This window comes from Staurois parvus, unplaced genomic scaffold, assembly GCF_062004578.1.
Source record: "Staurois parvus isolate SC_StPar_1 unplaced genomic scaffold, SC_StPar_1.0 ptg002108l, whole genome shotgun sequence".
NCBI classification, from domain to species: domain Eukaryota; kingdom Metazoa; phylum Chordata; class Amphibia; order Anura; family Ranidae; genus Staurois; species Staurois parvus.
In genome coordinates this window covers 2,808-14,632 of record NW_028319904.1, presented here as the reverse complement: position 1 = coordinate 14,632, position 11,825 = coordinate 2,808, and the positions used below count along the sequence as shown (strand labels likewise).

General features: G+C 53.4%; 1 protein-coding gene across 1 annotated transcript; it reads right to left on the bottom strand.

Annotated features, from left to right (window-relative positions):
• Positions 1-369: 369 nt before the first annotated feature.
• Positions 370-11,622, bottom strand: LOC149432791 (uncharacterized). The gene is made up of 4 exons (XM_089664933.1): positions 11,607-11,622; positions 9,280-10,514; positions 1,869-3,369; positions 370-1,781 (listed from the first exon to the last, which is right to left on the bottom strand). Exons 1-3 carry the CDS (start codon positions 11,620-11,622, stop codon positions 2,008-2,010), a joined length of 2,613 nt encoding a protein of 870 aa, XP_089521059.1. The 3' UTR covers positions 370-1,781; positions 1,869-2,007.
• Positions 11,623-11,825: the final 203 nt, after the last annotated feature.

The window sequence follows — 11,825 nt, the reverse complement described above, 5'->3', positions numbered from 1 at the left end:
GCCATAAATCCTGTGTAATGTAGGTTAGGGCCCTTAGATTGTACACCCCTTGAGGGTTAGGGACTGATGTGAATGTACAATAAATATATGGCTGATCGTTTTTTTTTAAAAAAACAAACCACGTTTTTAACTTTAACCCGTTGCCCTCCAGAGGATTTACCCCCCCCCCCCTTCCTGACCAGGCCATTTTTTGCTATACAGCGCTACGTTACTTTAACTGACAATTGCGCAGTTATGCAACGCTGCACCCAAATTAAGTTTCCGTCCTTTTTTTTCCCCCATGAATAGAGCTTTTTTTCGGTGGTATTTGATCGCCTGTGCATTTTTTACATTTTTGCACTATAAAAAAAAAAAAAAAAGACTGAAAAGTTTGAGAAAAAAACAATATTTTTGACTTTTTGCTATTAAACATGTCCAGTAAAAAAATGTAAAATTTCCTCATAAATTTGATCGCCTGTGTGTTTTTTATTTTTTGCGCTATAAAAAAGGCTGACGATTTTGAGAAAAAAAAAAACGATATTTTTGACTTTTTATGGCTCTATGCAGAGCCATACAAAACAGTGTGCAGGAGCTGACAGGCGAGAGATCAGTATTGTATACATACAGCTCTCTCCCCTCGTCGGTGATACTCAGTGATCGCCGGGTGCCGGCGGGGAATCAATGGCCAGGACACGGTGATCGACAGCTGAGGCCGCCAATGGCCCCTACCTGGAAATGCAAAATCACGTGACTTTGCGCAGCCATGCTGCTCTGTATCAGTACATCCGCTATAGGGCGGCGGGCAAACAGTTAAACTCTGCTGAACACATTGTGATCACTTTCCCCCTCATATCTCCGAGTCCTTGAAATATAAATCGGTTATTCCTGACACTCTCTGTCACAAAGAGATAAGAAGCCGCTTTCCATCAGATAAAGACAGAAATGTAATAATACACTGAAAGGAAAGATCACCGGAGCAGAAACATGCGGCATTTCCATTGCTGGGAGTTATGTGCCGAGTGTTACAATAAAAAGAAAAACTCGCCATCGCTTCCGGCACAGTCCGGCCCAATCGGACTTTCAGTTTCAGACTTCCGGGTGCAACAAGGAAAAAATGTGCAATATGATTTCCCTGCCCCTATATACCGCTCACTGACCGCCCTGCCGCTACATACCGCTCACTGACCTCCCTGCCGCTACATACCGCTCACTGACCGCCCTGCCCCTATATACCGCTCACTGACCGCCCTGCCGCTACATACCGCTCACTGACCGCCCTGCCCCTATATACCGCTCACTGACCGCCCTGCCGCTACATACCGCTCACTGACCGCCCTGCCGCTACATACCGCTCACTGACCGCCCTGCCGCTACATACCGCTCACTGACCGCCCTGCCCCTACATACCGCTCACTGACCGCCCTGCCGCTACATACCGCTCACTGACCGCCCTGCCGCTACGTACCGCTCACTGACCGCCCTGCCGCTACGTACCGCTCACTGACCTCCCTGCCGCTACGTACCGCTCACTGACCTCCCCTGCCGCTACATACCGCTCACTGACCTCCCCTGCCGTTACATACCGCTCACTGACCTCCCCTGCCGTTACATACCGCTCACTGACCTCCCCTGCCGCTACATACCGCTCACTGACCTCCCCTGCCGTTACATACCGCTCACTGACCTCCCCTGCCGTTACATACAGCTCACAGACCGCCCTGCCGCTACATACCGCTCACTGACCGCCCTGCCGCTGCATACCGCTCACTGACCTCCCCTGCCGCTGCATACCGCTCACTGACCTCCCTGCCGCTGCATACCGCTCACTGACCTCCCTGCCGCTACGTACCGCTCACTGACCTCCCTGCCGCAACATACCGCTCACTGACCTCCCTGCCGCTACGTACCGCTCACTGACCTCCCTGCCGCAACATACCGCTCACTGAGATTGTGCAGAATGCTCTAAGGTGGCTTGGCCTGAAAATTTCCAAAAGGAACCATTGCCATCTCGGGACCGAGAGAGGGTGACTACCTTCCGACATACAGGGGAACCATAGGCAGTTGGTAGCCACCCTCTAACAGGAAGTAAAAAAAAAAAAGAAAGAATAATTTGTAGATTTCTAGAATGGTTGCCAGCAGCAGAGGAGCGATGCCGGATTCCGCCAGCAGTGGAGAAGCGATGGTGGATTCTGCCAGCAGTGGAGGAGCGATGGTGGATTCTGCCAGCAGCGGAGGAATGATGCCGGATTCCGCAAGCAGCGGAGGAGCGATGGTGGATTCCGCCAGCAGCTGAGGAGCGATGGTGGATTCCGCCAGAAGCTGAGGAGCGATGCCGGATTCTGCCAGCAGCAGAGGAGCGATGCCGGATTCTGCCAGCAGCAGAGGAGCGATACCGGATTCTACCAGCAGCGGACGAGCAATTCCGGATTCTGCCAGCAGCGGACGAGCGATGGTGGATTCCGGCAGCAGTGGAGGAGCGATGTCGGATTCCGCCAGCAGCGGAGGAGCGATGCCAGATTCCACCAGCAGCGGAGTAATGGTGGATTCCGCCAGCAGCAGAGGAAGGATGCTGGATTCCACCAGCAGCGGAGTAGCGATGGTGGATTCCGCCAGCAGCAGGGAAAGGATGCCGGATTCCGCCAGCAGCAGAGGAGGGATGCCGGATTCTGCCAGCAGCAGAGGAGTGATGCCAGATTCCGCCAGCAGCAGAGGAGCGATGTCGGATTCTGCCGGCAGCAGAGGAGGGATACCGGATTCCGCCGGCAGCAGAGGAGGGATGCCGGATTCCGCCGGCAGCAGAGGAGGGATGCCGGATTCCGCCAGCAGCGGAGTAGCGATGGTGGATTCCGCCAGCAGCAGAGGAGGGATGCCGGATTCCGCCGGCAGCAGAGGAAGGATGCTGGATTCCACCAGCAGCGGAGTAGCGATGGTGGATTCCGCCAGCAGCAGAGGAGTGATGCCAGATTCCGCCAGCAGCAGAGGAGCGATGCCGGATTCCGCCAGCAGCAGAGGAGGGATACCGGATTCCGCCAGCAGCAGAGGAGGGATGCCGGATTCCGCCAGCAGCAGAGGAGGGATGCCGGATTCCGCCAGCAGCAGAGGAAGGATGCCGGATTCCGCCAGCAGCAGAGGAGGGATGCCGGATTCCGCCAGCAGCAGAGGAGGGATGCCGGATTCCGCCAGCAGCAGAGGAGGGATGCCGGATTCCACCAGCAGCAGAGGAAGGATGCCGGATTCCGCCAGCAGCAGAGGAAGGATGCCGGATTCCGCCAGCAGCAGAGGAGGGATGCCGGATTCCGCCGGCAGCAGAGGAAGGATGCCGGATTCCGCCGGCAGCAGAGGAGGGATGCCGGATTCCGCCGGCAGCAGAGGAGGGATGCCGGATTCCAGCTGTCAGAGTGTACTGTCACTTTAAGAGTCCAATCATCCTTTGCAGTAATTGTAGAGCAGCGCCTCCAGTGGCGGAAATGGGGACACGCAGCTTGACAGCGACAACGGGGGCTCCTCCCTAACCCCGCCCACGCTCCTCTCCTCCAACCGGCGGCTGTCCTGAGAGCGGACACGCCCCCGTAGTGTGAGCTCTGGCTGACTGGTAGTATATAACGTCTCTCCCCGCCCTCAGTCGGGATCGGACTCTCGGTTCCGCGGTGCTCTCCGGGCGGTGTCAGTACATTGCAATGGCCGTCCTTCGCCGAGTGGTGGCGCTCCTCCTGCGGACCTTCTCCCAGGTCTTCTTGCTCCTGGTCCGGGCCGCCTCCTTTTTCTCCCGGGACCCCCCGACCCCGGGACCGCCCCGTGACCCGCTGCTGCTCATCCCGGCCACGGGGCTGGCGGAGAAGATCCGGAGAGGAGAGGTGAGCTGCTTCCGGGTGGACCCCCCCCCCTCACGGGGCCGGTCATGTGACCCCATCCAGATTAACCCCTCCATTACCTCCCAGCTTTCGGTTTCCGGGATTTAAACCCCCCTTTAAATGGGCGGAGACCAGTGGGAGGGGCCTCAATTCATTTTCAGTGATTGGCCGGGCAGTGATGAAGTTGTTGGCAGCCCGTCCAATCAGTGATGGCGTTTGGTGATGGGCCGGTCACAGTTTTGGGGGGTCCACCAATAGGGCGCAACCGAGGACGACAGAGTGACCGTATGCAAGCAAGGTTTTTGCGCACATGTAAAAAAAAAAAAAAAATTAGGTGTGACAATTGCTTAACCCATCCCCCTCCCAAAAAAAAATATTTTCTGACCCTGGAGAATAAAATGGCGGTAGTCACAAATTTTCATGTCGCGCAATATTGGCGCCAACAGTTCATCAACACCGAGGTAATCACATACTGAAGTTCCATTCCGGGCGCACAAGTGCCCCACAGAGTATGACAGATGAGGCTGCACCGAGCACGTAGATACCAAACAGCCTGTCCGACAGGACCTGAACAGGCGGAGGGGAAGGAGGTGATTGGCTGTGACAACATTGTGGGAGGGGTTACAGACTTGTACAGAGCAGCCGGGTCATGTATGTGTCTATAACGTACACAATGCGGAGGTCCGAATTGTGTGCTATACAGTGTGTGGGGGGGAGGGGTTAAAGGACATAGTTCCGGGGTCAGGAATAGGTAACATACAGAGTGCAGGGGTCAGGAGTGTGCGATGTACGTAATTCAGGGGTCAGGAATAGGTGACATACAGAGTGCAGGGGTCAGGAGTGTGCGATGTTCAGGAATAGGTGACATACAGAGTGCAGGGGTCAGGAGTGTGCGATGTACAGATGTCAGGAATAGGTGACATACAGAGTGCAGGGGTCAGGAGTGTGCGATGTACAGGGGTCAGGAATAGGTAACATACAGAATGCAGGGGGGCCCTAGTGTGTGATGTACAGGGGTCAGGAGTGTGTGATGTACAGGGGTCAGGAGTGTGTGATGTACAGGGGTCAGGAATAGGTAACATACAGAGTGCAGGGGGGCCCTAGTGTGTGATGTACAGGGGTCAGGAATAGGTAACATACAGAGTGCAGGGGGGCCCTAGTGTGTGATGTACAGGGGTCAGGAGTATGTAATGTACATAATTCAGGGGTCAGGAATAGGTAACATACAGGGGTCAGGAGTGTGTAATGTGCAGGGGACAGGAGTATAATGTACATAATTCAGGCTCAGGAATGGGTAGCATACAGAGTGCAGGGGTATATAATGTACAGGGCTTGGGGGGTCAGGTATGTATGTGTGCGTGATGGATGGGGGTCAGGGGTGCGTGATGGATGGGGGTGTGTAATGTGCAGGGATCAGAAGTGTGTGATGTACATAATGCAGGGGTCAGGAATGGATAGCATACAAAGAGCAAGGGACAGGCATATGTAATGTACAGGGCATGGAGGTCAGGCGTGTGTACTGTATGTAATGGTCAGGAATGGGTAACATGCAGAGTGCAGGGGACAGGCGTGTGTAATGTACAGGGTGCAGGGGACAGGCATGTGTAATGTGCAAGGGACAGGCGTGTGCAATGTACAGGGTGTAGGGGACAGGCGTGTGCAATGTGCAGGGGACAGGAGTGTGCAATGTACAGGGTGCAGGGGACAGGCGTGTGCAATGTACAGGGTGCAGGGGACAGGCGTGTGTAATGTGCAGAGCACATGTGTGTGCAGGGGACAGGCGGGTGCAATGTACAGGGGACAGGCGGGTGCTATGTACAGGGTGCAGGGGACAGTTGTGTGCAATGTGCAGGGGACAGGCGTGTGCACTGTACAGGGTGCAGGGGACAGTTGTGTGCGATGTGCAGGGGACAGGCGTGTGCAATGTACAGGGTGCAGGGGACAGGCGTGTGTAATGTACAGGGCGCAGGGGACAGGCGTGTGTAATGTACAGGGCGCAGGGGCTAGGAGTGTGTACATAATGCAGGGACTGTGTAATCGTCAGAGTGCAGGGGCCAGGAGTAGGTAACATACAGAGTACAGGAGTCGGGGATCAGGCACAGTGCTACCCAGCCACCCGCAGTGGGCCGCAGTGCCCTTCGATCTCCCACTGTGCCCTCAGGCCCTCTGATAGCCCTCACAGTGCTTCTCAGTCTCCCAAAGTATCCCCAGCCCCCTGCTGTACTCGCTTGCTGCAGATCCTCCAGCCCCCCATAGTGCCCCCAACAGTGTCCCATAGTATAGGAAATATGTGTAAATGTGAGCGCCTAAAGGTACTGCGTAAGCAAGATAATGAGTGATGGAAAAAGTAAATAAAAAAGCAGCCAAGCATAAGGTAACCAAACAAAACCTTCAATACAAATGAGATAAAGTGCGGCGCTAAAATCATACAAATAGTATAGATGAATCAACATAAAATGGACATAGACATCAATTGCTGATGAAAGTTCATAAGGTGAGTAAAGTGCAAAAAAAATCATGCGTCTTCCTGGGCCTGGTGGACATATAAGTGTATAAGCAATGCGCACTCACCAGAAAGCGCATGTAAATGCGCATTAGTAATGATTTGATGGCATCTAATAGTCATCATGGGATGATAGCAGGAATCCTAAATTGTTGAAATTCCTAAATTGAATTAGGATTCCTGCTATCATCCCATGATGACTATTAGATGCCATCAAATCACTACTAATGCGCATTTACATGCGCTTTCTGGTGAGTGCGCATTGCTTATACACTTATATGTCCACCAGGCCCAGGAAGACGCATGATTTTTTGAGCACTTTACTCACCTTATGAACTTTCATCAGCAATTGATGTCTATGTCCATTTTATGTTGATTCATCTATAGACTATTTGTATGATTTTAGCGCCGCACTTTATCTGGAGTGTCCCATAGTGTACCCCAGACCCCACGTCTCCCACAGTGCCTGGTAGGGATGCACCAACACCATATTATTATTATTTTTTTTTTTTTTTTTTTGCACTCGCCAATACCTGTTACTGATACCTTCTGGCAGCTGTTTTGTCTACACTTCAGCCGTCAGCAGGGGAACCCCACTGAGAGCTGAACGAGGCATCGGTTGCTAAGGGTGCTGCGTCCCCGCTCCTTAACTACTTCAGCTCTCACACCTGTTCACCCCCCTATGGACAATTTTTAAATATCTGCTATGGACCTGTTTATTTGGTGATAACTTTGTCATTACTTAACTGCTTCCCATCTGCCCTATAGCAGAAATCCTGCTAGAGGGCGGCACAGGTGCGCAAAATCACGGCACGGGTGCTTGTGTATATATGTATGTGTGTGTGGAGTTTTGCATGAATTGGGCATAAAATGTGCTCTGAACGTCATCTAAGTCACAACAATAGAAGAACACAGTCTGCTGAACATAATACTACACAAACATTAGATGTTGCCATGGTTTAATTGCACATAACATGTAAACATTCACAGTGCAGGGAGGAAAAAGTATGTGAACCTTTGGACTTAATAACTGGTTGACCCTCCTTTGGCAGCAATAACCTCAACCAAACGTTTCCTGTAGTTGCAGATCAGACCTGCACAACGATCTGGAGTCATTTTGGACCACTCCTCTTCACAAAACTGTTTCAGTGTAGCAATATTCTTGGGATGTCTGGTGTGAATCGTTCTCTTAAGGTCATGCCACAGCATTTCAATTGGGTTGAGGTCAGGACTCTGACTGGGCCACTCCAGAAGGCGTATTCTGTGCTGTTGCAGCCATTGTTTTGTTGAATGACTTGTATGCTTTGGGTCATTGTCCTGTTGCCTCACCCATCCTCTGCGGAGCTTCAGTTGGCGGACAGATGGTCGTACGTTTTCCTGCAAAATGTCTTGATAAACTCTGGAATTCATTAGAAATTCTTCTATTGTTGTGACTTAGATGACGTTCAGAGCACATTTTATGCCCAATTCATGCAAAACTCCACATAATCCCAAGGGGTTCACATACGTGTGTGTGTGTGTGTGTGTGTGTGATTTTTCATTTCAAGGTAGGGGATGCGCGCCCTACACGCGCCGTGGCTCTCAATCACAAGGTCCCGGCCAGTGATTACCAGTCACTGATGTATGGAGGACTCTGATGGGATCACTGATGTAAGGGGGGCTCTGATGGGGTCACTGACATAAGGAGACTCTGCTAGCCGGCTCTCCTAGGATGGTTCCGGTGTACTGACACTCTCCAGGCATTGGTAAACAGTGGGGTAGGTGTATAAATGTAGCAGGGGAGTATGTCGAATAAATGCATTTTCCACTCCGTGTGTATATACTGCTCAAAAAAATAAATGAAGAAAATCCATCAGATTTCAATGGGGAAATATCTCCTGCTGGATCTCTATACTGATATGGACGGGGTAATGTGTGAGGAACGTAAGGACGCCCCATCGTTTGATGGAAATTAAAATGATCGACCTACAGAGGACTGAATTCAAAGACACCCCGAAAATACAATGAAAAAATGATGCAGCAGGCGAGTCCATTTGGCTGAATTTTCATTGCAGCAACTCAGAATGGTCCTCAGTAGTCTGTGTGGCCCCCACGTGCTTGTATGTATGCCTGACAACGTCAGGGGAGGGTCCTAATGAGACCACGGATGGTGTCCTGGGGGATTTCCTCCCAGATCTGGACCAGGGAATCACTGAGCTCCTGGACAGTCTGAGGTGCAACCTGGCAGCGTCGGATGGACTGAAAATGACATCCCGGAAGTGTTCTATTGGGTTTAGGTCAGGAGAGTGTGGGGGCCATTCAATGGTATCAATTCTTTTATCCTCCGGGAACTGCCTGCATACTCTCCCCATAAGGCCAAGCATTGTTATGCACCAGCAGGAACCCAGGATCCCCTGCACCAGCAGGAACCCAGGATCCCCTGCACCAGCAGGAACCCAGGATCCCCTGCACCAGCAGGAACCCAGGACCCCCTGCACCAGGAGGAACCCAGGACCCCCTGCACCAGGAGGAACCCAGGACCCCCTGCACCAGGAGGAACCCAGGACCCACCGCACCAGTGTAGGGTCTGACAATGGGTCTAAGGATTTCATCCCGATACCTAATGACAGTCAGGGTGCCATTGTCTAGCCTGTAGAGGTCTGTGCGTCCCTCCATGGATATGCCCCCCCAGACCATCACTGACCCACCACCAAAATGGTCATGCTGAACCATGTTACAGGCAGCAGAACGTTCTCCACGGCTTCTCCAGACCCTTTCATGTCTGTCACATGTGCTCAGGGGGAACCTGCTCTCATCTGTGAAAATGACTATTCTGGGATTCAATGGCAACTACCAATCCAGCTCTATGGTGCCGGACAGTGAGCACAGGGCCCACTAGAGGACGTTGGGCCTTCAGGCCACCCTCATGAAGTCTGTTTCTGATTGTTTGGTCAGAGACATTCACACTGCTTCTTGCTTGGCCTGCTCGGTTCCAGTCCTGGTGCTTGGTTCCACTCCTGGTGCCTGCTTCTCGCTTGGCCGCTCGGTTCCGCTCCTGGTGCCTGCTTCTCGCTTGGCCGCTCGGTTCCGCTTCTGGTGCCTGCTTCTCGCTTGGCCGCTCGGTTCCGCTCCTGGTGCCTGCTTCTCGCTTGGCCGCTCGGTTCCGCTCCTGGTGCCTGCTTCTCGCTTGGCCGCTCGGTTCCGCTCCTGGTGCCTGCTTCTCGCTTGGCCGCTCGGTTCCGCTCCTGGTGCCTGCTTCTCGCTTGGCCGCTCGGTTCCGCTCCTGGTGCCTGCTTCTCGCTTGGCCGCTCGGTTCTGCTCCTGGTGCCTGCTTCTCGCTTGGCCGCTCGGTTCCGCTCCTGGTGCCTGCTTCTCGCTTGGCCGCTCGGTTCCGCTCCTGGTGCCTGCGTCTCGCTTGGCCGCTCGGTTCCGCTCCTGGTGCCTGCGTCTCGCTTGGCCGCTCGGTTCCGCTCCTGGTGCCTGCTTCTCGCTTGGCCGCTCGGTTCCGCTCCTGGTGCCTGCTTCTCGCTTGGCCGCTCGGTTCCGCTCCTGGTGCCTGCTTCTCGCTTGGCCGCTCGGTTCCGCTCCTGGTGCCTGCTTCTCGCTTGGCCCGCTCGGTTCCGTTCCTCGTGCATGCTTCTCGCTTGGCCCGCTCGGTTCCGTTCCTCGTGCCTGCTTCTCGCTTGGCCCGCACGGTTCCGTTCCTCGTGCCTGCTTCTCGCTTGGCCCGCACGGTTCCGTTCCTCGTGCCTGCTTCTCGCTTGGCCCGCTCGGTTCCGTTCCTCGTGCCTGCTTCTCGCTTGGCCCGCTCGGTTCCGTTCCTCGTGCCTGCTTCTCGCTTGGCCCGCTCGGTTCCGTTCCTCGTGCCTGCTTCTCTCTTGGCCCGCAAGGTTCTGTTCCTCGTGCCTGCTTCTCGCTGGCCCCTCTCGCTTCCGCTTCTTGCTTGCCGCTCTCGGTTCCGTTCCTCGTGCCTGCTTCTAGCTTGCCCCTCTCGGTTTCTCTTCTCGCTTGGCCTGCTCGGTTCCGCTCCTTGTGCCTGCTTCTCGCTGGCCCCTCTCGGTTCTGCTCCTCGTGCTTGCTTTTCGCTGGCCCCTCTCGGTTCCGCTCCTCGTGCTTGCTTTTCGCTGGCCCCTCTCGGTTCTGCTCCTCGTGCTTGCTTTTCGCTGGCCCCTCTCGGTTCCGCTCCTCGTGCCTGCTTCTTACTTGTTCATTAAAGCTCACCCTTTAATCAACTAATACTCATAATTTTGCGCACTCCTCACCACTCAAATTTTTGCTTTTAGAGCTGCTGCAAAATACCCCGTACTTCCAGGTATGGAATATGTGATCCCCTCCCATGATATAGTAACTTGGGCTTAGCAGCCAATCCCAAGGCCCCTAACTATGTCAAGTTAGGAGAACCTCAACGTCCTCAACCCGTTCAAGGCAAAGGGACAGTGTCTTTGTAAAGGCCCCCATGAGCTCCTTACTTTGTCACAATCCAGCAACATTGCAAGAGAGCATGGAGGAGCCAGTGACCTCCTCCCCAGTGGCGGTGCCCAGGTCTAGCAGCCAATCACTAGACTTGAGCACTATCAGCTGACGGAGGGAGCGACATCACCACTCCCTTAACACCCACCATGAGCCCGCACTGGGGGTTTTAGAATAAAGCAACAGGAGAGCACTGGCAAGGTGAGCATCAGGGATGTGGGAAAAGGGTGGTGGGTCCCTCACGAAGACTGTCACTTCGCCCAATCACAGCAAATTGTCTGTGTCTCTAACTGCAGTAGAGAAAAGTCCTTGACTTGACTTTGGTTTGACTTTCAACGTTCTCTTGAGGGGCGGGAGATGCAACACAAGAAGCCAATCAGGTGTACAGCAGTGCAAGGAGCATGCTGATAGGAGGAGAGAGCAGAGAGTCTGGATCTATAGTGGGCTGCTTCTCCTTTCACTGTCTGGTCACAGGATGGGGAAGGGACCTGTAAGTGAAAAAGCAGATAAAGACCAAGTCTCCCCCCATGGCTACTTCCTGTTTATCCTCCCATTCTATCTCCTATATTTAAACTATGCTCAGCCACCATCCAATGGTAGAGCAGCAGGTTGTGTTCCTAGACTCAGGCTGTTCCAAGAATTCTGAGTGACCCCCTAGTTCCCGTATCTCCGAAAAGTCCTGCGCCTCCAGTGATCCCTGCAAAATGGTGTTACCCGTGATTCTGTGTTTCCCCCACTCCTGTGTTCCCAGCACCCCAGTGTGCAAGAGACCTCTTCTGTGTTCCTGGAAACTTAGAATCTTAGAGCCCAACTGATATCTGTACTTTCCTGTGACCCCATTGTCTCTGTGCCTCTAGTGACCCTACCCCCAAGTTTCCCACTGTCTCCAGCTTGAGTGTCCCTGACTTCTGGTGTTGCCAAGTTCCCATGTTTTCAGTTTTTGACCTTAATCCTGTATCTGAACATGCGTGTCTTCTGCCTGCCCCGACCTTTGGTCCCATTTCTGAGATTGCTTATCAATTTAATACTTTGTTCTGATTCTT